Source organism: Carlito syrichta, unplaced genomic scaffold (genome assembly GCF_000164805.1).
Source record: "Carlito syrichta isolate Samal-C Ts95f unplaced genomic scaffold, Tarsius_syrichta-2.0.1 Scaffold310961, whole genome shotgun sequence".
In the NCBI taxonomy this organism is placed as follows: Eukaryota; Metazoa; Chordata; class Mammalia; order Primates; family Tarsiidae; genus Carlito; species Carlito syrichta.
In genome coordinates, this window is record NW_007255057.1 from 66509 (window position 1) to 90928 (window position 24420).

General features: G+C 47.3%; 1 protein-coding gene across 1 annotated transcript in view; it reads right to left on the reverse strand.

Moving 5' to 3' along the window:
- The window catches only part of URB1 (URB1 ribosome biogenesis 1 homolog (S. cerevisiae)), an 81885-nt gene that overhangs the window by 33688 nt on the left and 23777 nt on the right, over positions 1-24420 (reverse strand). The window contains exons 10-24 of the mRNA XM_008068455.2: positions 23741-23878; positions 20703-20876; positions 18973-19102; positions 18237-18353; positions 17008-17120; positions 15083-15202; positions 12859-12975; positions 12189-12327; positions 10951-11121; positions 9746-9955; positions 7776-7978; positions 6933-7112; positions 4563-5418; positions 3073-3274; positions 2050-2236 (exon numbers count right to left, since the gene is read on the reverse strand). Of these exons, the coding sequence (XP_008066646.1) occupies positions 2050-2236; positions 3073-3274; positions 4563-5418; positions 6933-7112; positions 7776-7978; positions 9746-9955; positions 10951-11121; positions 12189-12327; positions 12859-12975; positions 15083-15202; positions 17008-17120; positions 18237-18353; positions 18973-19102; positions 20703-20876; positions 23741-23878 (3057 nt within the window). The remainder of the gene's footprint in view (positions 1-2049; positions 2237-3072; positions 3275-4562; positions 5419-6932; positions 7113-7775; positions 7979-9745; positions 9956-10950; positions 11122-12188; positions 12328-12858; positions 12976-15082; positions 15203-17007; positions 17121-18236; positions 18354-18972; positions 19103-20702; positions 20877-23740; positions 23879-24420) is intronic.

The following is a 24420-nucleotide window of genomic DNA, read 5'->3' on the forward strand; positions in this document are numbered from 1 at the left end:
CTGACTTTTTTTTTTTTGAGTTGGAGTCTTACTCTGTCGCCCAAACTGGAGTGCAGTGGCCGCTCCCGGCCACCGCAGCCTCGACCTGCTGGGCTTTGGCGATCCTTCTGCCTCAGCCTTCCAAGTAGCCGGAATTACAGGCATGCGCTACCACACCCGGCTGATTTTTAAAAAATTTATTGTAGAGATGAGGTCTCGCTGCCCAGGCGGGTCTCGAACCCGTGGACTCAGGCAATCCACTCACCTCAGCCTCCCAAAGGCGTGGGATTACAGGCTGAGCCACCGAGCCCGGCGGTAGCTGACTTATTAGCACACCCATGATCATCAAATGGGCAACGGATTTTCCTGATTAGTCTTGTTATTTTTTCCTTTGTTTACTACTTCAAACAGCACAGATAAATTTGCAATTCACCTTCCATTAAATAGCTAATGAAAGCTACTAGTGTGATACTTTCATCCAGTCCCCAGGCCCTTGGTCACTGGCTGCAAGACATGAAGAGGTCTGTGGAATTGGAGGATCGCTGCTGGTGCCACAGAGACTGGCTAAAGGCAGGTGTGCTTAGGCTGCCACCTCCACCAGGTTGGCATGCAGGAGATGAGACCACAGTGCCAAAGATTACAAAGGATACCCAAGGAGCAGAGCACCTGGACTCCCTGCCGAGTCATACCTCACACTCATCACGTTTTAACATGTGTGTTTCCCTTGCCCCAGCAGCTCCTTTTTCAGAAACTCAGTCGGAGATAACTGATCAAGTACGTGAAGGTGGACCATGCAAGCTGGTCACCACAGCATTCTAAATCATAGCAAAGAACCGAATCCACAGTATACAGTATACAACTACATAATACATGCATCCAGAAGCCTACTGTGCCACTAACAAGGTCAAAACTGGTCCAGCTGTTGGCATGGGGAGAAATCCTCTAAATATGGTATTATGCTAAAATTTAATATCCAACCAGCCAAAAGACCAGGCCACACACAGCATACATAATATGATCCTATTAACACTGACAATTATTTTATAATTTTATCACATACGCATGGATATACAGCAAGATTCTCAGGAGGATATTCACCAAATTTATCTTGGGATAAATTTGCCTCTAGACAGTGGGAGATTTTTATAATTTTCTTTATTTTTGTATTGCTAATGTTTGCAATGAGTGTGTTTGTTAGCTTTATAATCATAAGATCCAGTAATTCCAAATTTTTTTGTGTGAGTAGTAATTGTAGTACAATTACTACTCGGCAGCTACTCATTCTTACCACAAATGAATCTGGAAAGCATCAGAGAACCGAAAGAAGTCAGACACACCAAAGTGCACATATGGTATGATAATACTTTATGATTCCAAGTCTACAAAAGTCAAAACAGGCAAAATAATAGAATTGTGACAGAAATCAAGATAGTGCTTACTGTGGGGAAGAGGCACAAAAAACCTTCTTGAATGATGAAAAAGTGGGGTAAACAGGTATATGGACTACATTTATTTCTGTATAGTTCACAAATATGTAAATTATACCTCAATTAAAATAAAACAGAGTAAGGAGGGAGGCAAACCCCAAAAGAGCCCAGCCTGTCACTCCATCATCAAGCCACTGGCTGGGTAGAGGAGAACAATGGCCAAATACAGTATTTCTAAATTTTATGAGTTGGAGTCTCACTCTGTCACCCAGACTGGAGTGCAGTGGCCGCTCCCGGCCACCGCAGCCTCAACCTGCTGGGCTCCGGCGATCCTTCCGCCTCAGCCTTCCAAGTAGCCGGAATTACAGGCGCGCGCTACCACGCCCGGCTGATTTTTTGATTAACTGTAGAGATGAGGTCTCGCTGCCCAGGCGGGTCTCGAACCCACGGGCTCAGGCAATCCACTCACCTCAGCCTCCCAAAGGCGCGGGATTACAGGCTGAGCCACCGAGCCCGGCTCACTCTCATTTCTTACAGAGCCACATTCATGCCACCTGGGATGAAATGTATCTGTAAAGCTTGGTTTGTCCAGCATACTTTTCCTTTAAAAACTTAACCAGGATCTCTGAGAAAAGATACCTACCAACAACTCGTTTAATCTGAGCAGCATTTGCTTCTCCTGAAGTTGATTATGGTCACTGTCTTGCTGGCCACCACTGAAAGACCCAATCAGCCACTTGATACAGGACTCCAGAAGGTTCCTTCTCCAGGCACACAGTTCTTCTGCTGACCCTTCCAGAGCTGCTGAAACAGAATCTGCCACCATCCACCTGGAGCAAAAGATGAGAGTTGCAAAGTTAGAGAGAAGGCTTAAATTCCTCTGGCTTTACATAATTCAACACCACAAGGGCCATAAGAACAAATGCCCTGAGTCCTGCTTCTAACACCACCCACTCACAGGCATTCCCAGACTCTTTCTTTTTTTTTTTTGAGTTGGAGTCTCACTCTGTCACCCAGACTGGAGTGCAGTGGCTGCTCCCAGCCACCGCAGCCTCAACCTGCTGGGCTCTGGCGATCCATCTGCCTCAGCCTTCCAGGTAGCTGGAATTACAGGCGCGTGCTACCACGCCCAGCTAATTTTTGATTTATTGTAGAGATAAGGTCTTGCCAAGTTGCCCAGGTGGGTCTCGAACTCGCGGACTCAGGAAATCCATTCACCTCAGCCTCCCAAAGCACGGGATTACAGGCTGAGTCACCAAGCCCGGCTTCCAGACTCTTTCAAAGATAACCAGAGTTTTTACAACCAAGAGAAACAATATTAGCACACCAGAAAAAGGATATGTATAATCAGACTTTGTCTAGACCAGGGAGGATCTCTCAGCCTCAGTGCTACTGGTATCTTGGACGAGATAATTCTAGGCAGAAGCAACACCCGTTAAACCGCAATCATGATAAGGCACCCCTGGCTGAGATCCACTGCTCTCAGGGAAACAGACCCAACCACCCACTTGCAAAGATGTATGCGCTCCAGGCAGGTGGCTGGAAGAAGAGTTCTCACAGGAACTGACTGCTCACTGACAGGCACGACAGTAACAGTGGTTTCTCACTGACTTTATAAATACTAAAAAGAAAAGCAAAGCCATCGAACAAACATGAGCCTTCATACCTCTTGTGACTGCTTGGAGTCTGAAGCAAGCTGGGCAAGCAGTCCATGAGGACACGGAGATCTTTGGTTCTTGCAAACGGGACCAGCTGGGCCAGGATCTCCTGATGCAGCCCAGACTCTGGGGGACCATCAGCACTGAGAAGCTTGTTCTGCAGCTGTCTCCACAGGGCCTTCCTCAAGACAGGAATGACAGTGGAGGACACTAGAGCAAAGACACAAAGAGGGGCCACTGCATGCAAAGGTGGTACTTGTGGCCTTAGTGATGCCACACTGGTGGCCAGAAATTGGCCATGACAGGAATACTCACACCATGAAAACTGGCAAATGCTACAAATCCATCTCTTCTAAGGGTCCTTCCTCTATCTCATCAATCAACACTCTTGACAGACACTCTCTTCAACCCAGTAGATCCTGGGTATATCCCCTAGTTCTAAGTTCATGATAAGACTGAATGCCAATTCACATGGGATTTATTCCTCAAAGGTGTAGAACAGGAAAAATACCTGCTATGGTTGGATATTTTACCCCTTCAAACCTCATACTGAAATCAGGATCCCAATGTTGAAGGTGCTTGGGTCATGAGGGCAGATCCCAAAAGAATGGCTTGGTATAGTCCCTGGGGTAATGAGTGATTTCTCACTCTGATAGTTCCCAAGATAACTGGTTGTTAAAGAAAGCGTGGAACCTCCTGCAGGTTTTCCCTCTTGCTTCCTCTCTCGCCATGTGATCTCTCTGCACAGCCGGCTCTGCTTTGCTTTTTGCCATGAGCGGAATCAGCCTGAAACTCTCATCAGATGCAGAAGCTGACCCCATGCCTCCTGTATAGCCTACAGAACTGTGGCCAATAAACCTCTTTTCTTCATAAATGACCAAGTCTCAGGACCAAGACAGTATCCAAGGAGAGGTACATCAAAAGCCACTGAACACATGCTGTCTTACTTTTTAAAACACGTGTCATCATGGACATAAAGTTATGTAAAACAGAGACAAAGCAGTTAGTGAAAAATCATTCATGCATTTTTTAAAAAAAGGAATTACATTAAATTTGAGATAATCAGAAAATACCTTAGATCTGAAATCTGAAACCCAGCAAGTGGAAAAAGAGAAAGCTGGACCCAAGCAGCCTCAACTCATTATCAACTCACTAACACTGGAGAAAGTGGGATAGGCCAAGGGATGAATTAGTCCTGAATGATTCCTTCAACCTAACAAGACTTAAGATTTGGGCCCCAACTATCACCTACCCATCCCCCAAGCTGCATGTGGGACAACCCAGAATTGATGGGGTACAAAGGGTCAGGACATAGGGAAAGGGATGTGGTGCTGGAGAGGATTTCTCTATCTTTCACAAACTTCGGAACTGGGTCAGGAGGAGAAATAGAACTAATCCCAGAATGTGAAGTTCCAAGGGTTTAAAAATGAACATGAGTTTGCCTTCTAAATCCCTCAAACTGAAATTCCCAGTTGCCCAAAGCCAGCCTTTCCCTCACCTCCTGCTGGGCGAGTGAAATGGCCCTGCATCCTGTACTGGAGATACACGTGGACAAGGGGGAGGAAGTCGTCCAGGTCCCCCTGCAAGTCAAGTCCCGGGCCAGCCTGCAGGCACCAATGCTCAAACCACAGGAGATGGGTGCAGCTCTGCTGGAGGAGCAGGGAGGCGACACCGAGGGCTGCCTGCGTGCGCTGGGCCAGGCAGTAGTCAAGCAGGTCAGCCCTAACTGCGGGGGCCAGCACAGGGTCTCTTTGCAGAGTGTGGAGGAGCACGGTGTCCAGCTCACCCACAGCCAGTGCAGGCAGCAGAGCTCCCAGGCCTCTCACGTACTCGGAGGACCACAAAAGCTCGCCACTCTGCAGCTGATCCTGGGGGCTGCTGGTCAGCAACTGCACCAGCGTCTTCCCGAGGGGGTTCAGCTGTCTCTCTTTCCTGGGGGCCTTGGTGGATCGCTGGGTCACCAAGTGGGCCTCAGGTAGGCTCAGCAGGGCCAGGGTGACCTCACGGAGCTGAGTGCCCTCCATGTACATATGTAGCTCCTGCAAGGCCTCCAGCTGTGGCGGGGTCCTTGGTGGCGATGTGGCTGAGCCTGCCTTCCTGGTTCGCAGCTCTATTAACATGCTTTGGGTGATGGCCTCTGAGTACCTGGCCAGAAGGCCCAGCTGATCGATGTTCTGGAGGATCGGGGCGATCACCATCAGCAGTTGAAGGACCCCTGCACTAATGTGGGTGGCCAGGAGCTTCACGAGGATGGGGCTGAGGGTGTGCGGGGGGAGGGCCTGCCGCTCCAGGGCCAGGAACCAGCTCTCCAGTGTGGGGTGCCTGAGGACGGCCACGAGCACCTCCTCCAGTGTCTGAAATGTAGTGATAAGACACAGATGTCACAAAAGATGACCAGGAAAGGGGTGGCAGCTCTACACAAGTGTTCACTGTTGTTTGTAGAACCTAGCAGAAAGCAGTTTTCCAATCCCATTCCATCCTCAAGCCCTGCATTCCAATGAATCTCTCAGGGGTGCTGATAGCCGAGCCAGACAAAGCTGTCATCCCGTCATAATGTAACAGCCCGACTGCACATCACCTCCCCGTACAGCTGTTGAGCACCATGAGGGCTGGACTATGACTTGGTCAGTGCCCCACCCAGATTCACGAGCATGTGTCTGAAGAATCCAGTCAGTGAATTTATTATGTGGCAAAATTGCTCTCCACGGCTACTCAATGGAGGGGACGGGCCATGCAGAAACACCAATATGAAATTATGATTAATTAGCTACTGGTTTCTCTTTTGCAGTCTTGCACTCCTAAATGAAGCTGGTTGAAGGATGTGGGCATCTCCTGACAACTGGGGTTTAAACGAGACCATGTATCTGAGGAAGGTGAATGGGACTAAACCACTGTGAATGTCCACATTCCTGAACTTTAGGTGATTCTGTCTCCACTGTCAGGAGACTGGGCCCTGAGAAACTAGCTCTGACCCAGCTGAGTATAGACTACTGATCAGAAAGCAGCTGAGCCCCTTTTGCTGGATGGAAGAATAATCTGATTCAGTTGTTCCTTACAGCATTGTTGAACATAATTCCAAGCTAATGAAGCTACACCAGTCCCCAGGAACAGGAATAAACTTTCCTTCTTTATTTACTCTTAAGGGAGAAAAGGAGGAGTCTATGATACTTTTCCACTGAGCCTTGCCAGTTAAACCAGAACATGACTATGTGTCAGGAACATCTTTGCCCCATGTCGTGTTGACTGGCTAATGGGTGGTCTCACCAAAACAAACACCTCCCAGAAAGTCAATATGGAGATCAAAGGAAAAAAGCCACAGATTTCAACTTGATTGTGAAACAAGGAACACAGTGCCTCCTGAACCCAGTGCAACAGGTTACATGGCAAACCTGAAATATTCACTCTGGCCCCAATTTAACAGTCTGCTTCACAAGACTAACAACAGAAGCAAGACTTGTTTTATTCTTCTCAGAGCAGTCTATTTCCTGGGTGTATTTACTGTGAAAAGTTGTATACACTGCCTATCCTTTATTCAACACAGGCTACAGGTGTCTGGAAGGAAAATCCTCACAGTTTCTCAGCAGCTTATCTCAGAGTGAGGGAACACTGCTTGCAGGGAGGGTGGCTGCACAGAGAACAACCAGAAAGAGGAATGAGGAATGCCCAAATTTAACCACGGTTATCTCTGGGGGGGATGGAAGGGGGGGTGTCACGGATGGTTCTCAGTATCTCTCCTGTAGGTTTCTGCATCTGCCTATTTTCCTACAATGATTACATATTTATTTTTAATCAAAAGCGGAGAGAAAGCCACTATCCGTAATGTCATCGGAAAAGGCTAACAGGCTCCCTGGGGAAAAGACAGCAGTACCTGGTCACTGGCCAACTCCAGTGAAGCCACAGACTCCATGTCCAGAAAGAGGTCAGATTCGGCCTGGGCAGCCTCACATTTCTGCCGGTTCTGGATATCGAGCTGCTCACAATGGAGAACCAGGAGTCTGAGGAACTCCAAGAAGAGCTGCAGGAGAGGCAGGCCCACACTTTTGCCCAGCTGTGAGGAGAGAGCACGGCATTCAGCAGGGAAGAAACAGCAGCCACCATGCAGGGACCATGAAGACACTGTGCTATCAGAGACGCAGGGCAGGCAGAAAGGGCAACACCTCCAAATGCAGGGCTTGTAAAATGCCCATCACCTCCAAGTCAGCTCTCAAATAAGAGCTTGTCTTCCTAAATCTTGAGAAAATAAATAGGTTTGTTTTGACTAAAACGAGGGGAGGCCCACCTCAGAACCGAAACTGAAAACCTGAAAACTACGTCACAGACAGAAGATCAACAGTGAACTACTGAATTAATAAACTTATGACAGAAAGAGGGAGGGCTGGCTGACCCAATCTACTGTAGGAAGGGCCCTGTGTTTACCAGGAGCTGCCCTAAGACATGACCTAGCTTCCCATCTGCAGCTGCTGAGGGACATGCAGAATCTGCAACTGAGGTCCGGAGCGAACGGCATTGAAACTATCCCTGTGCAGTGGCTCCAGGAAGCAAGAGTAGCACTGAGCTGGGAGTTAGGCTGCTGGCTGCAGGTGTGCCCTGTGGCCCTGATACCACCAGAAATACTGTCCCTCAGTGTGGGCCCAACTCCATGAAGGTTGAGCTCTCTGGTGGCACGCTCTGGGCACGCGTTGGGGGTTGGGGCTGGAGGGACAGAGTTCACCTTGCTGAAGTTCTCCACGGTGCTCCTGAGGTAGAGCAGCACCTGCTTCACTGCACGCAGGACCTGGGGCATGGGGAGTTGTGGGACAGCAGCCTGCAGCTGCACCTGGACACCCTCGTCCCGGAGGGCTTGGCTCTCATAGGCCACCTGCAGCAGGGTGGTGAAGGAAGAGGCGGAGGAAGGAGCAGAAGACGAGAGGCCGCCTGGTACCTGCAGAGGATGACAGAGGGTGCAAAAGGCCGGGGAAGAGAAGGACATATCAACGCAGATGAAGAGGGTCATAGGCTGGTAACACAGGCACAGGTGACACATACAACAAAGGGGCATTTCACAAGAATCGTGCACTAAAACTAACAAATATGGGACACATGGCATTTTACTTAACAAAATCCCAATAAATTAGTCATACGTATTCTCCTGGAGTGTGTTACTGCTGATAGCATGTGAGGTCTTGAGTCAGGAGGAATCTACACACCGTGGAGGACAGGCACCACAGGCAGGAGCCACATGTGACACAGATAGATCACAGCAGTCACTGTGAGGAATCAACGGAAACTGGGAAATCAGCCCACAGAGGAGCCCACTCTGTGAGCAACTTGTCTTCTAACGGCCCTCGACAGGAGTCTCAGGTAATATCTTCTTGGAAGGGCAAGACAATGGACAAAATGCAGAGTAACTTCTGGAGCTCTTCTGCCTCAAACTGAAGAGTTCATTTCTTCCAACATAATTCCCAAAATGCCTTATTTGCCCTACGTGGCTTACGTTGTTATAACTCTAAACACCCAACTTCCTAAGGTTAAAAAGCCTGAAACTCAGTGGTTCTCAAAGCATGGTCCCCAGACTAGCAGCAGCATCACAGGAAACACGTGAGAAATGCACACTGTTAGGCCCCATCCAGACCTACTGGATCAGACCCTGCACAAGTGAAGCCCAGCAGTGGTATCTGAATGAGCCCTCCAGGGAATTCCAACACACCAAGCATGGTGAGATTTACTATGATTTACTCAACAGGGGGTGGACACATACTTTGAGCACCCACGAGGGGCAGCATGGAACGTCTAACACCTCCAAGTAAGTCCTGTCTGGCTATAACCTCGGCAAACAGCAGACAGAAGTGGTAACAGCTGTTACAGGCATGGGCTCTGACGTCAGACTCTCCGGGCCAGATCCTGACTTCATCACCAAGTGGTGGTAGAAACCACTCTGTGCCTCAGTTTCTCTATGTGCATAATGGATACTAAGTCCTGACCGACGTCTCATAGTTATGGTAATAATTAAATGGCTAAAGATTCATGCAGTATACTTAGTGTGGAGCCTGGCATGCCCCACAGAAAACATGTAATCAATATTGGCAACTGCTACCACTATTAGAACACAAAGAGGCCCTAAGCTGTCAGCAGTTAAAATGGAATGGATAACCCAAAAACTCATCCTGCAACATTAATTTCTTGCCCCACAGAGCATCTGTAAATATTCTTCATTAGAACCAGAACCCCATTACAAGAATGGAGATCTTACCAAAAGAAAATACTTTTTTGTCTTTTCTTCCCCAGTTTCAGCAGAATGGAGCATGCTGGGGAACTTGAGGGACCAGGTCTGGCAGCAAAGCATGGTTAGTCTAGAGGCATGCTAGGGCCCATTAAACAGTTAGGGACAAGCATGCATAGACTACTTGGTAAGGAAAAAAGGAAGAGGGGTAGCCTCCTGTCCTAAACCAAAACAGTGATCAATTATAATAATTATGGAGCCAGTGGAAGATTTAATTTGGTTGCATCACTGAGTCCTTTGTATTTCAGTTACATAGCTGAGCAGCAGTAATACTATTTAGCATCCTCTCTTGTGCAGGAGAAATTAGGTTAAGAAATTTCCCCCACAGGTTATATGGCTATGCAGCTGCACAGCTGTGTGAAGCCAGCTGCGCCCCAGCAGAAAACCTGCACAGGAGCAGTGATCATAGCTACAGCTGTAGCCACAGCCATGACTCACCCAGGCCTCTCGGGCTTGTTCTGGGATCCAGAGGCTGTAGTATCTGTTAAACCGGGAAAGCTGATGGCAGCAAGGTGGGTATGGAGGCTCAAATTTGTCATAAGCCTGGAGCAGGAGACATAGAGCCAGGGGGTCCCTCTGAGTGTGGAGGAGGTCGGTCAGCACTGCTGTCAGATATGCCACGATGCTTTCCACTGCAAAGGAACAAGATCTGTGTGGGAACAGGACTACCGTTTTGTGACCCAATACAATCTCCTTCCACACCCACGGAAAACCCAGATCTCATACACATTCCATGAGGGGTCACATAAGTACATGGGAAGAAGACGCTGCTGTTAGACTGAACCAGGCTCTATTTTATAAAATATACAGCACATGATCAGCTACCAGGCCAAGGTCAGAAGTAGAAATCGAGGTGTGTAAGAAGCAAGGCAAAAGCCACCTGGAACCACCACCCATTAGAGAACAACATTACATCTACTCTGCCCTGGCAAACAAGTGTCTCTTGCAGGCAGGCTGGGATTACATGCCTGGTTTAGGCACTTCCAAGCCATAATGTCCCCTTCCTGATTGTCTACTCTCTCTTCTCCCTGCCCAGTGATCCTGGAAACCAAGTTTTGGAAGGCACAGCTGCACAATGAAAGCAGCTTAGACCCCTGAGCTGATGCCAGAAGATAGTCACCCAGAAGAGCCACCTGGCCCATACTAGATCCTAACAAGGTCAAGACACAGTCCTTCACTCATTAAACTACTGACATGGTAGGGCTTACTTGTTACTGTAGCAAAGCCAGAGCTCTCCTGGCCAATTACACTACTGCAATCTGTGAGCACTTCCTTGTGCCTAAGTTGCTTGGAAAACCCAGCAAGGATGAAGGGCTCATCCTTTGTATCAAGATACCAGAAGGTACATTAAAAACATCAGTGTTACACCTGGTGTCTGTGAAGCCATGCAAACACATTATTGCAGACTCATCCTCAAATGGCCATTTCCCAACAGCCAATCCAGCCTCAGGGTTCTGACCCATGCACTCTTAGCTCTGCCAGCTGGGTGGCTCCTCCTCTGGTGGGTCTGAACTCTTGCTGTCCTGGGCTCTCATCAACCAATTCCAGAACATCTGGAAACCTGCCTCCCATTCTACAGAGACCAATGGCCTGATATAGCCACAATACCCTGTCTATACACAGGTACCTGCTTCATTTTCTGTCCCAAGTAGCAACTTATTCCTGGCTTCCAGGGCCGCAGGGACCACAGCACTAAATGGGAACGTGAGTAGGATCATGTCTTCATTTAATAAGAACCCGATTTCCTCATCCAAGCCTTCGGTGCCCTCCACCAGGACGTCCACCATGTCGAGAACATCTGAGACAAAAAGAAGAGAGCCCAGCTGAGGTCAGAGCCACCAAAGCGTTCCAGAGAATATCCCAAAGGAGAAAGGAACAAGAGGACGTATGCAAAAAAAGAAAAAGAAAAAAGCTCTAAATTTCTCTCAGGGAAATGCATAATACAGCTTGATCTTAAATGGATGAAGCCACTGCCTACAAAATCTTTAAGATCTTTGTCTGACAAAATGCAGGATATTGAGATGAGGTGATGATAAATCAAACTTTCCTCAAGTAACACAAGAAGCCCAGAAACTTTAACCTGGATACTCAGGCAAATAAACCAAAATCTGAGGCAAATTACTATGAGGCTTAAAGTCCAGAGCAAAGTCAGAGTGTCTGGGTTCAAATCCTGACTTTGGCTGGGCATGGTGGCTCACACCAGTAAATTCCAGCACTTTGGGAGGCCAAGATGGGAGAACTGCTTGAGTCCAGGAGTTTGAGACCAGCCTGGGCAATAAGGCAAGACCTCATCTCTACAAAAAATTAGCCAGGTGTGGTAATGCATATTTGTAGTCCCAGCACTTGGGAGGCTGAGGTGGGAGGACAGCTGGAGTCCAGGAGTTTGAAGCTGCAGTTAGCCATGACTGCACCACTGCACTCCAGCCTGGATGACACAGCAAGACCCCAACACACACACATACACACAAACACAAAATCCTGACTTTGAGCTTGAGCAAGCTACTTCACCTCTCTGTGCCTCACCTGCCCTATTTGTAATATATAAAATGAGGATATTGATAACGCCCTCCTCCCTTATGGCTGTTTATGAGGTTTACATAAATTATGATCTGTAGATCTTAGAACAGTGCCTGACACACAGTAATACTCCACAAATAAAAACGACCCTGCAAGTAAGTTCTACACATTTCCTATTACATGAATAAATAAGGGGATTTCATTTCCAGAACAGGCTGATCTTTAATGCAAAGAAACAGGACATCTGCACATTGCCTAGGGTATTAGTGCAATTTCTGTTCTGTCTCTAACATGCGACTGTGGTTCGATCTTCAGACCCCAAGCAGCACAGAAGGGAGTGGTACGTACCATCAATGTGGGAAATGGGAATGCTGACATCGTCAGCATCCTGCTTCATCACAGCAGCCTGCAGTGTGCTCGCTTCCTGGACAAAGTCAGATGCTTTGTCTGTGTATGTATAAGGATGTGCCACCAATGTCAACAAAATCTGAGCATCAAAGATCCAAGTGGGAAACATTTAGATGGTCACAAGTGAAAGGAAGAAAAAAAAGTCATTGGTGAAAATCAAGAGAAGCACTAAAATGTTCAGTGCTTAATAAGAACAATAATTTTTACTGCAAGTTGTTTGGTTTTTTTTAACATTTTTGTTGTGGAATTTAAAAAAAAAGTCTCAGGCTAGTCTTGAACTCGTAGGCTTAAGCAACCTCCCACCTCGGCCTCCCAAAGTGCTGGGATTACAGGTATGAGTCACCATGCTCAGCCCCAGTATTCCATTTTTAATACCGCTTTTAGTATCCTCTTCCTCCCTCATGCTAAAACAAATTCCCGAAAGGAAACTAAATAGCATGCATAAATATATTCCTATTTTACAGATTCTGATGTCCCAGCAAGAATTAGAAGTAAGCCAGGACAAGAAGCCTTTTGGCACCAGTGCATCAAAAATGCCTCAATTACACTAAGGAGCACTGAGCAGAATCATCTCTGAACATGCTCCTATAAGTGGGAATTGTGTGCTTACGCGTTCCAGAAACTGAATCACGGTCTCTCTATTCTCTTCCACAGTGTTATCTAAGTGCTCCAGCCAGAGTTCCAGCTCCTTCCAGGTGTGCTCAAACACCCCCGTATCCCGTAGAATCTGTCAGGAAGTAGGTACCAGGGAAAAGTCAGAACAGAGCTTGCTTCCTCTGGGAGTTAATGTGGTTTCATGAGGCTCCAGCATCACACAGAGACCCAAGGAACACAACAGGGATGGAAGTTTTGTTTTGTTTTGTTTTGTTTTTTTTGAGTTGGAGTCTCACTCTGTTGCCCAGACCGGAGTGCAGTGGCCGCTCCCGGCCACCGTAGCCTCGACCTGCTGGGCTCCGACGATCCTTCCGCCTCAGCCTTCCAAGCAGCCGGAATTACAGGCATGCGCTACCACACCCAGCTGATTTTTTGGCTTATTGTAGAGATGAGGTCTCGCTGCCCAGGCAGGTCTCGAACCCACGGGCTCAGGCAATCCACTCACCTCAGCCTCCCAAAGGCGTGGGATTACAGGCTGAGCCACCGAGCCCGGCGGGATGGAAGTTTAATCCCAGGTTTTCAAAACAACATCCCCACTTTTGAGGTTAACAAGGAAAGGAGATCATTCTGTGCTCCATCAAAGACTACACAGTCCCTTGTTTGCTATGGCTTATTCCTTCTACTAATTTCCTAAATAAAAAGAAGGGAAAGAATTTGGCTGCTACTTAGGAGGTTGGTTTTCAGTCTGGATTTCCACAAAGACCCAAGTAAACATGCAAAACATGTCCCTTCATGAAATTCTCCAAGGCCACAAGCCAGGCACATCTTATCCTCTCAATGCGGCACCTGAAGACTCAGACCTGGGCCAGAAGCAGTCACCATTCCCAACATAACAGAATTTGGCATGAGGCAGGACTTGAATCTGCAGAGGCAATTAGGTGACATCCCCAAATGGCCTGATAACAGAGACTCAGGGTCTAAGAGGCTTCATGGCACAGAGCCTTGCAACAGTGTGCACCAAAGGAAAATGTGACTGTGCCAATCCCATCCATCTGCAGTCAGTAGTCAAGTTCACACCTGCACTACCTGTCAGGTAACCTATGGTGACTCAGATGGTCACTTTCTTCAAGCAGCTCAGGAGAGGTGAAAGTGTAGCACGATTATCAGCACTTCAAATAAAGGTGAAAGGGCAACACTTTGCACCCTAAAAGCAGTAAATGTGATTTTTGTAGCATACTCCAAGATGTTTGTTGCACAGCAGAAATGAGGAAGTAGATTTCCTTCTGCTACAGTAACATCTGATGTCACCCTGGAAACGTGGTGACAAGGATAAGGAAACAAACTCCTCATTCTCCTCCACTGACGACACCCGTGCTGTGGGTGATGACCAGGGCAAAAAGGCTGAAAGTCCTGAATGAGGCCAGAGACTGGGGATGAGAGAGGAGGCATCACCTGCTAAACAGCTCCCCAAAGACCAAAATCTAGTGTTTACTGGGACTACAATGTGCTAGGAATAATGTACTACTTTTATCACATTTAATCTTCTCTGCAAGCCAAAGGTTTTATTATCACCATTCACTATGGGAAAACTAAGTTCAGAGAGGTTAAGTGATTTATCCAATGTACTCAAGTAGTAGAACCAGGATTCAAATCTAGGAAAGGGGTTTCAAAGCCCATGTTTCTTCCAATTCACAATGCCTCTGAGAAATACAACTAAGTTTAAAGCATAATGAATTAAAACTGCCACAGAACCTTCTATTTGAAAATGTATGACAGTCCTAATACCCCTGAATTCAACAACTGTTTACTGAGGACAGTAATAATATTTAGGGACTTATGCATAAGGAAGACTTATGCAAAATGCTTTTCAGAATTTAAAAAAAAATCAGTAGAAATACTCACCTTCAGACGGGCTCGGTGGCTCAGCCTGTAATCCCGCGCCTTTGGGAGGCTGAGGTGAGTGGATTGCCTGAGCCCACGGGTTCGAGATCCGCCTGGGCAGCGAGACCTCATCTCTACAATAAATCAAAAAATCAGCCGGGCATGGTAACGCATGCCTGCAATTCCGGCTACTCGGAAGGCTGAGGCGGAAGGATCGCCGGACCCGCACTCCAGCTCAGATTAGGATCGCCGGACCCGCACTCCAGTCTGGGCGACCGAGTGAGACTCCAACCCAAAAATAAATAAATAAATAAATAAATAAATAAATAAATAAATAAATAAATAAAAGAAATACTCACCTTCATGATCAGAAGTTTGGTTGATGACTTCAGTTGTAAATGGCTACTGGTCACAAACATTTTCATCAATAAGTAAAACACTGATCGTTCACCTCCAATAATTTCTGCATCTGGGCCTTCCTGGATTTGGAACAATATTACATTTAAAACATTTTTTATTTTAACATATAATTATATTACATGTCATAAAAGTAGTAGGGGCCTGCATTTGTTGAGCAAACAGGTACCCTTCTAGGTCCTTTCCCTCACCTTATTTTAACTACAACGTGGCAAAATTACGTGATTTTACATAAGGAATCTGAGAAGTTAGGAAAAACTCACTCAAAACCCCAAAACAGCAGTTGTAGTGATACCACAGAGCACCATGAGGAAGGGCAGGCTTCCTGTGCCAGTGCTGTCCTAGGGTTCTTATGTGTATGACTCCCTTAGTCCTTCCAACAACCCTGTGAGGTGGGTATAGCCGTCATCCTGTTTTACATATGTCCGCTGAGAAGGTACTGCTGTTTACTGGGACCCAAGTTCTGGGAGCCCTGACATAGTCAGTGTGCTGCCTGGCGGGGGCAGCGAAGGAGGGACCCTGAGACTGTCTGACTCCATCAAAGGATGCCCTTGTTGCATTTCATCAGGATGCTGGTGCTAATATAATCGATTACTTATATATAATTTATCCTCCTAAAAAGGCTTTTGGGCTTTAAACACATCTCAGAGAAGTACATGGAGATCCATACCTCCGACCCAAACTGCCGACTTTATTTCACTGTAGCCCTTGGCAATGAGGACAAGCCTGAATATCATAAACTACTGGGGTTAACTCAGGCCATGCTGCAGACGGTGGGACATAGGATGTTAATTTAAATCTTAATACCAGTGCTTTTAAATTAAGAGGTCGCTGTTCACTTCCCAACTAAATCAAGATCCCATTGGCCCAGTTCAGATGGCGTGAAAACCAATCCACAGTGCCACCAGCCTGTCACCTCTCTTGGGTTTGTGGCTATGACTTTACTAGTTTTGAGCAAGTACTTGGTAGCACTGCTGGGTTCCATCCTGGACCCACCACTTCTGGACAGGACTTTGCAGAAGGTTCTAACAATCCGTGCCCAGTTGCCTTGTCTTTAAGTGGTGTGATCCGAGTGGCCATGGAAAGCACTTATGTTCCACTCAGCATGCAGTAAGTTTTCAGAATTACCCTCCACATGATGCAGGAGAACCTCAGAAAGAGGACTTGGGGGAGAATCACACAGATCCCAGAGCCACAGCACTCTTAAGTCCTTCCAGCAATGTTACATGTCAAAATGCCAACATACATTTCCATACTGTTGGGTCATTTCAACAGATAATCAGTTCAGATTAGGAGAAATACTTAGATGATGCTTAATTTTCCCCTTCTTTGCACAGCAGTGGAACAGCATCTTGGGTTTAAATACATAGGTGAATATCTTGCATCCTGAGCCACCCTACATGATTCCACATTATATTCTATAGAACATCCTAGAAGACATTACTAAAGACACAGAAAAAAGACTGTTGGCAATATTTACAGATTCTTCCACCAGTCTCAACTCTCTCCTGACTTGGTATTTACTTCCACTTCTGTCTTAAGTTCTTCTAGGACAATGGCAAAAAGGAGAAGGAATGTAGTATTTTTTTTCCCAAAAGATTTTAAAGTGATGAGAAAAATGTAAAAACACAAAAACTTCCTGCAGCCAGGGATAATACATTTGCAGCAAGGACATGTAAAGTTCCCTATTTTATAAACACAAGCAAATTCCCAGATCTCCTGGTTCACAAGCCTGGCTGCTGCTCTGGGTCGCTCTAAAATGTCCTCAACTCTGGCAGGCTCTGATGCCGCCAGAATTCATCAGGTCAATAAGCCAACAGGCCCAAGAGGGCAGCTAAGGGTAAGAGACCAGAGACCCGCTTCCCACCTGTGCCTTTAACCACAGAAACTTGTTGGCCGGCAGCTCCAGGGCCACCTTCAGCATGTGGTGCTGCAAGATGGGCGGCACCTCCTTGTGGAGGCCCGGCTCAGAGATGACGCCTATGGGCGAGAAGAGGAAAACAGAAAACAGTTAAGCAGAGGTGGGTGCCTAGCCTCTGGCCACAAAGACCAAATAAGGAACTCCTAAGGAACTCCGCATCTAGAAAGAAACAGAGAAGATGTGGGGTTCTGTTGCCATGTCCTGTGCTCACCCTCACTTGGCTGTGCCCAGGCACACCTCGTCTGACATATCCTCCCCATCCCCAGGTTGATTCAAATCCTTCAACAAAATGCCCAAATCCCACTTGTCCAAAGAAGTCCTTCCTTGCCCTGCAGCCACACTGGATCCCACAGCTGGAATTGCTGCACCCACCATGCAGCCTCCAGGCTGGGCTTTGCTAACATCATCCCTTGTTCACCAGATGGCAAGCTTTTTGTGGACAGAGACTGTGGCCACTCGAGCCTGAGGCTGGTTCCTTAAACTCTAGCATGATCTCTGGGTTTCTCCTTTGCCTGGGAAGGACACAGCTGCCAAACACTAAACGGCCACTTTCTACTCAATTTCATATTTCCACAGCAAAGAGAACCTTTCACCTTCAAATAATGAAAAAGTTAATTATAGTTTTTGAAAAGATTTCAATAACCCATATAAATTCCAAGATTGATATTTTTGTTGGTCTTCTTCCATAGGACCAATTACAAAGTCAATTTTATTAGACAAAATTTACCTCAAGGAAGCATGACCAGATAACCATAATGATACTTTTACAAGTCTGAACCTGACTTACTGGGGTAAAACACAAAGTAAATTTAACAGAAGTATCTCTGCATGAAAAGGATGTCCCTTCTGTGGGGCTCTTGTTTCTGCTACACCCTCTGTAACCCTGTGCCCATGAAAAGTGACTTTAGAGTTAATGTCACAAGATCTGATTGGAGATCACCCACGCAAATCCCTCAGCACTCAGAAACCGGCTAGCTTTTTCCTTCTCCACTCTCACTGCTACCAAGTACTCATCTGGTATTCATTAGTCAGGGTGGTGGCCCAGCACATGAGCCAGTGGCCCACCAGCCTTCCTGATGCTAGGCTCCAAGGGACTGAGTTCTGGTTTATCAGCACTTCCTCCATCCCCATTGACAGAAACAGCAGCGGCTTGTCTGCAATCCTTTGAGACCTACCTTTCAGGAGCTTGCTGAAGTCAAAGTTGTACTGTAGGATGACATGGGGGACTACCTTCTGGTAGAGGCATATGACCTGGAGCAGAACAGCTTTCAAAAGAATGGTTTCTGCATCATCTGTACCAAAAAAACAGCCTGAATTAGGAAGCACCCTGGTCCTTGTCCTCAACCTGCAGTGTGACCCCCACGGCAGTCAACTGCATGCAGGACACTAAGGCCATAGGGTGGACTACCCAGTATTTGGATTTAAGGGGCAGTGCAGTAAAAAGATTAAGACTATTCAAAATGCCTGGGTTTGAACCCAGTGAACTGCTGTGCCTTAGACAAGTACAGGTCATTCTATGCTGCTGTGTCCCCATCTGAGCAATAGGGATACACACGGGCCTACCCTGTAGGGCTGCTCTTAAGGGCCATGTGTGATTCAAAGCCCACTGCCTGACCACTCTTCTCTACCTTCAGAGCAGAAGAGAGGCCCTGCCCCTGCCCCAGCCACTGAAGGCCTGAGTACACAGCACTCAGCACTCACATCTTTGGAGACACAGTGCTTTCACAAAGCTGGGGCACATGTCTAATAGACAGCAAAATCCAATCTAATTCTACCCCCTAAGCAAAAAAGGACACGGACACATTCACCAGCCAGAGGGGCCTTGAAACAAAACTTCTCCAGGACCCTCCAGGTAGGAGCTGCCAGTGTCAGCCCAATCCTGGGACACAGCAGAGGCCCCAAGGTCCTCACCGCACAGCTGGGTCTCATGGGCAGCCAGTGGCTTGTCACCTCTTTTCTTCCCTTTCTCGTCATCTTGTTTGGTTTCTTGCTTTTTAAGTGATTGCCAGACCCACACGATAGTGTTTAGGTCTGGCAAAATCTAAAAGGGAAAAAGAAGCAAAAAATTAGTCATATTCAACAATGAAGAGAAACAAATGAACTGATGAACTGAACATACTAGCAAGAAGCAAAAATCAGCGGAGTGGGGGATACAAATCTACATGAGCGTGTAAGGAGGTAACAGAGGGCAGGGTAACAACAGGCAAGCTCTGTTTTGTAGCATAATTTCTAGAACTGTTTTTTGGTGAAAAAACAAGTGCTGATCATTAAAACAAACTCCTTAAGACTCGTTCACCTGAGCAAAATATACTACAAACAAAGAGACACTACACTTCAGGACCAGTTCAGGGGAACTGACCCCCACGACCTGCCTTATTAGTAGAATTAGCCAAGGGAAGGTAGTAAGAGGGGCTTCCAAGCCACTGCATCCCTTCTCACTGGGGCCATAGTGATGTTGGTGTGTGTCTATCCAGCAGTGGGTGAGGGGCAGGGGCACAACCACGGCAGTTGGTGAAACTCAAGATCCCCACTAGAACCAGAGCCCCAGTGGGAGAACACATGTGTTGTCTAAATTCTTATTCTGTACAAGGACTTTCGGGCAATGCTCTAAGAGTGACGTCACTGCCTGTAACCCCAAGCGGCAGAACTTCTCAGCTGGTGCTTGGCACACACATGACAACACTGTCTAATAGGTTGTCCAGCCCTGCAGATACTCACTGGGATCCTCCCTTCTGTGCTTCCACAATGGCCCTTCCACCCGGTGTGCTTACTGGTGAGAGAGGAGATAGCTAGAGAAAAGCTAGGCAGGCAGACAGGGCAGGTCTTCCAGTAGGAATGTAGTGAACTCCAGGCAGGCCTCTCAGGCTGCTACACTCACACTGGAAAACAAGCTCCCTACAAACCTGTCAAGCTAGAGCTTAAGTACTCACTGCTGGGATGGAAAAATAACCAACCAGCCTACTGCCAAGTACCGACCTATCAGATCACCATTGCCTACCTCCTGCCAATTGGCCCTTAGTACTGACCAATCAGCAAAGCTAGTGCTAGCCAATCAGCTTGGTCTTAGAGCTATATAAGTACCAGGTTTCGGCCCCCAGACTGGCAACCCCTTTAGGTCCCCTCCCATTATGGGAGCTTTTCTGTCCTCTCAGTAAATCCTGCTTTCTCACTTTCCCATTGTCCATGTCCCTCATTCCTCCTGGGCATGAGACAAGAACCCCGACTTGAAGAGCTGCAGAGGATGTTCAGAGCTGAAGAGCTACACACCCTGGGGGCTGGCTGGCTAGCCAACTGAGCTGGCAGAATTAGGAGAGCTGTTGGAAGGCGAAACTTCGAAGCTGAGACACTCTGAGGCTAAGCTTGTCAGTCCACTGAATCAGCAACACTCTCAGGGTTTTGCTTGCCAGCCTATCAGAGCCATCACTCCAGGGACTAGGCTTGTCAGCCCACTGAATCAGCAACACTCTCAGGGCTTGGCTTGCCAGCCCATTAGAGTCAACACCTCTGGGGTTAGGCTTACCAGCCCCTCAAGCTGACCCACTCTGGGACTCAGCTGGCCAACCATTGAAGCTGACACTTAAGCCCAGGCTGACCTGAAAAATCCGTATCACTGGTGACGCTGAAAGAAGATCTGTGCCTACCTTGCTCAGGGCTTCTCTGAATAACTGCACAAATTCCTCCATCATTCCAGTCGTGTACACGCCTGAGTCTTGCCAGGCCTCTTTATTCAAGCAGTGGTCAACAGTTTTTAATGCTCTCTTCAAAATGAAGGAAATAAGGGACAAAGCCATGTCCCTCACCGCCTTGCTGTCCAGCTGGAAAGAAAAAAAGTTAAATCTACAAATATCTCTGGGATATGCTGGTGGACACAGATTCCCAAGCCCTGGGCATGGCTGGCCCTTGCCGCTTCTCGGTCATGCCTAGGGAAAGCCACTGAGACAGCCAGTGTCCACACTGTGAGAAGGGGTGATCAGGGGCCTCGCCCTTCTGATGTCCTCCACATCTGACCTCAGCAGTTGCTAGGAAAATGGCCACTAACGGTAGAATCCAATAGTGGTTTTGTTTTTATCCTCTGGTTTTCAGTAAGCCTTCTCTGACAACCACTTAGCTAATGTGGATGATCTCCATGAACAACAGCAATATCTCACCAGGCCAACCCCAGCACAATTAAAAGCATCAGCATCAGGTGGAGGGATGGCAAGGCACTTAAGTATGAAGAATCACCTCCAAGCTCAGCAAGCGAGCAGCCCACATCCCAGGCCTCAGGTGTCCAGAGATCCCTACTTCTATTCAGAATGACACCCAGAAGGGTCACTCACTGGAGACTGAGCAGGGTTCAAGAACCTGCACTATCACCAAAAAGAGTCCAGGTGCTGGCTGGTCAGTGTCTGTGGGCTAGCAGCAGTGATGACACCTCCTGGCACTTGGTAGACACAGACCCCCAGGTCCTAGCCCAGACTAACACCAGCAGAATCTCCATCTTCACAAGACCTCCCAGAAAATCCCACCTGGGAGACCCGGCTGAGACACTGTAGATTTACAGTGTGGTAAACACAAACATGTGTCCTGATTTCAGTTTAATAACCATAACACCCCAGTGTCCCAGCATTCCAATTAGGTGTAGTTTCACTTTTGTTTGTACACTGTCCACTAAAGCCTATGAACAGGCCTAAGCCAATAATGACTCTAACTCCGCAATTACGTCAAAGACAGGCCCCAAGCAAGCATTCACAGGCACCCGAAAGGCTTGCAGCACAAACCAACAGCCTGGGACCTGCTTCCAAACACCTTCTCATTTCCCATTTCTAAAATAAGCTAACTCTTCTAATACTAAAACATATGTTATGAAAAGCTTTTTAGACAGTACCATAAGGAATATTTTTTAAAAAACAAGCTGGGCTCGGTGGTTCAGCCTGTAATCTCACGCTTTGGGAGACTGAGGTGAGTGAATTGCCTGAGCCCGCGGGTTCGAGACCTGCCTGGGCAATTTGGCGAGACTTCATCTCTATAATAAATCAAAAAATCAGCCGGGGATGGTAGCACATGCCTATAATTCCAGCTACTCAGAAGGCTGAGGAGGATGCTGGAGCCCAGCAGGTTGAGGCTGCAGGGGCCGGGAGTGGCCACTGCACTCCAGTCTGGGTGACAGAGTGAGACTCCAACTCAAAAAAAAAACAAAAACAAAAAAAACAAAAAACCCCTCCAAGCCCCAGCCCCTAGGTGCACTTGTGTCACTGGGTGCCACTACTCATAAGAAAACATGGTATCAGAAAGGGCACTATAGTGGGGAGGCAATGCTAGGCTTGGTGGCCCTGGTCCTGCACAGGATGGCAGCTGCCAACAGGAGAGGAAGCCGTGTACTCTCTCACTCTTTGTAGCCACTCTGACCAGAGAACAGAATACCTCTCTCGAGGCACAATCCTTAGGTTCTGAAACACTGTGAGAAGAGAGACAACCTTCATCTCCTAGACTGCAGGAGCAAGCCAGGAGGAGAGTCCAAATGTGTAGATACAGTCCAGGCAGGGGATGTATACATACAAGTATTAATTTCAATGTGATTTTCCTGTAAGCCCCTTGGGAAATACTAACATCTCCCACATTAATTAGAACAGATGGGCAAGCTAGCTGGGTCCTAATTTTGAGTATGATGATTTGGCAAACACAAAAGAGACCTTTCTGCCTAGTCCCACCCAGGCCTCCTTCTCGCCCCTCCTACCCACTGCCCATGCTCAGCACAAACTCTGCACGGGCATCAAAAAAGTGCTACTTTAACCGCACAGTCTCAGGAGTCTACCCCTGAGAAGTAGGAGTCACTTTACATGACAGTACTTACCACCACGAGGCCCAGCCCATACCTGTGCGACCCACCATGGTCAACCCTGTTTTTACAGATACCACCGAACAACTCAACCTGCCTGGAAGGATGCAAATACCCCTGTGAATACCTGGCTCCTCCCCAGGTGGGTCCCAGGCAACCCGGGCTTTGGAGCTGGTAGGACAAAGGACCCAGGTGTGCCAACTCAAGCCATTCACTTAAGCCTATTATGCTATGGTGAAAGATACATGAACCCCCTCAAAATGTGGCTTCTGATGGGAATCAGGGAACCTTTATAATAAATAAATAATGTGAAATTTAAGTCTCCATTTTTTTTCATAAACATGTCCTTCAATAATGTCTGAAAATAGCTGGACCTCAAAGTAAATGTTCTCCAGACATCTTCACACCATCCATTAAACCACAAAATAAAGGGTTTGCGAAGCAAGTTTCAGTCCTACCCTATCTTGAAATTCTAAACTAATGAGATTTTAATAATTGAAGGTTCCTTCCTCTGACTCTGACATTCTCCAACCCTCAGGCAGACTAGAAAGGCTTGGAAGAAACCCAGGGTCCCCCCAGTGTGATGGAGCAGAGCAAAACATGAAGTCAGTTGCCACCTGGAAGGAGTGTGTCTCTGCTCTAAGGCGAGTGGACCTTACCCAGTGTCCTTACCCAGGCGAGTGGACCTGTCACTCATGGACTATTTCAAACTACAGCCTCTATCCTGAAAACCTCAGAGGCTCACTGACAAAACACACTCAAATGCATGCAAGTTGGTATTCTCAGAACAATCATATCACATGGCCAGGAGAAAGTTTAGCAGGAGAAAGTTCTGGAGGTGTGGCAACCACATGACCTTACATTTAATGCCTGAGTGAACATGATCTTATTGCACACCAGGGGCACAGTGGTCACCATCACCATCGCTAGGAGCCGAGGCAAGGGGATAAATTCTCTGGTCTGAAACGCCCGGGAAATCTCTGGCTGGGCCTCATAGATCTAGGAAAAGGAGAAACGAGATTTAGTTGGTGTTCAAAATAAGTTTCCATCCTGAGGTTAGTTGCAGACACCCAACAGTGAGGCCATTTCAGTCATGTCACTATAGCAATAAAGGTCCAAGATTCACCACAAGGCTCAGCACAAACCCTGCATGGGTATCAAAAAATGACTACTCCCACTATACAGTCTAAGGAGTCTGGGAGATTAATTCCCAATCCACTTGTCTAAGACAAGGCAGGTCACCAGACTGGCTGTTAGCAGAGCTGTGACCTTCAAAGCAGAGCTTGGCCTATAATCTGAGGAGTTTCTTAAAACCTCTGATGACAAAGAAATTGCTGCTAGAACTCCTACCGGTAATACTCATCAGATACTGCTGCACTTGACAGGCACCTGACAAATCATGCCATCTTTTTAAAGCTTCATGACAAACCTGTGGGGTAGGAACACTTTACATTAAAAATAAAACATCGCCAGGCTCGGTGGCTCAGCCTGTAATCCCGCGCCTTTGGGAGGCTGAGGTGAGTGGATTGCCTGAGCCCGCA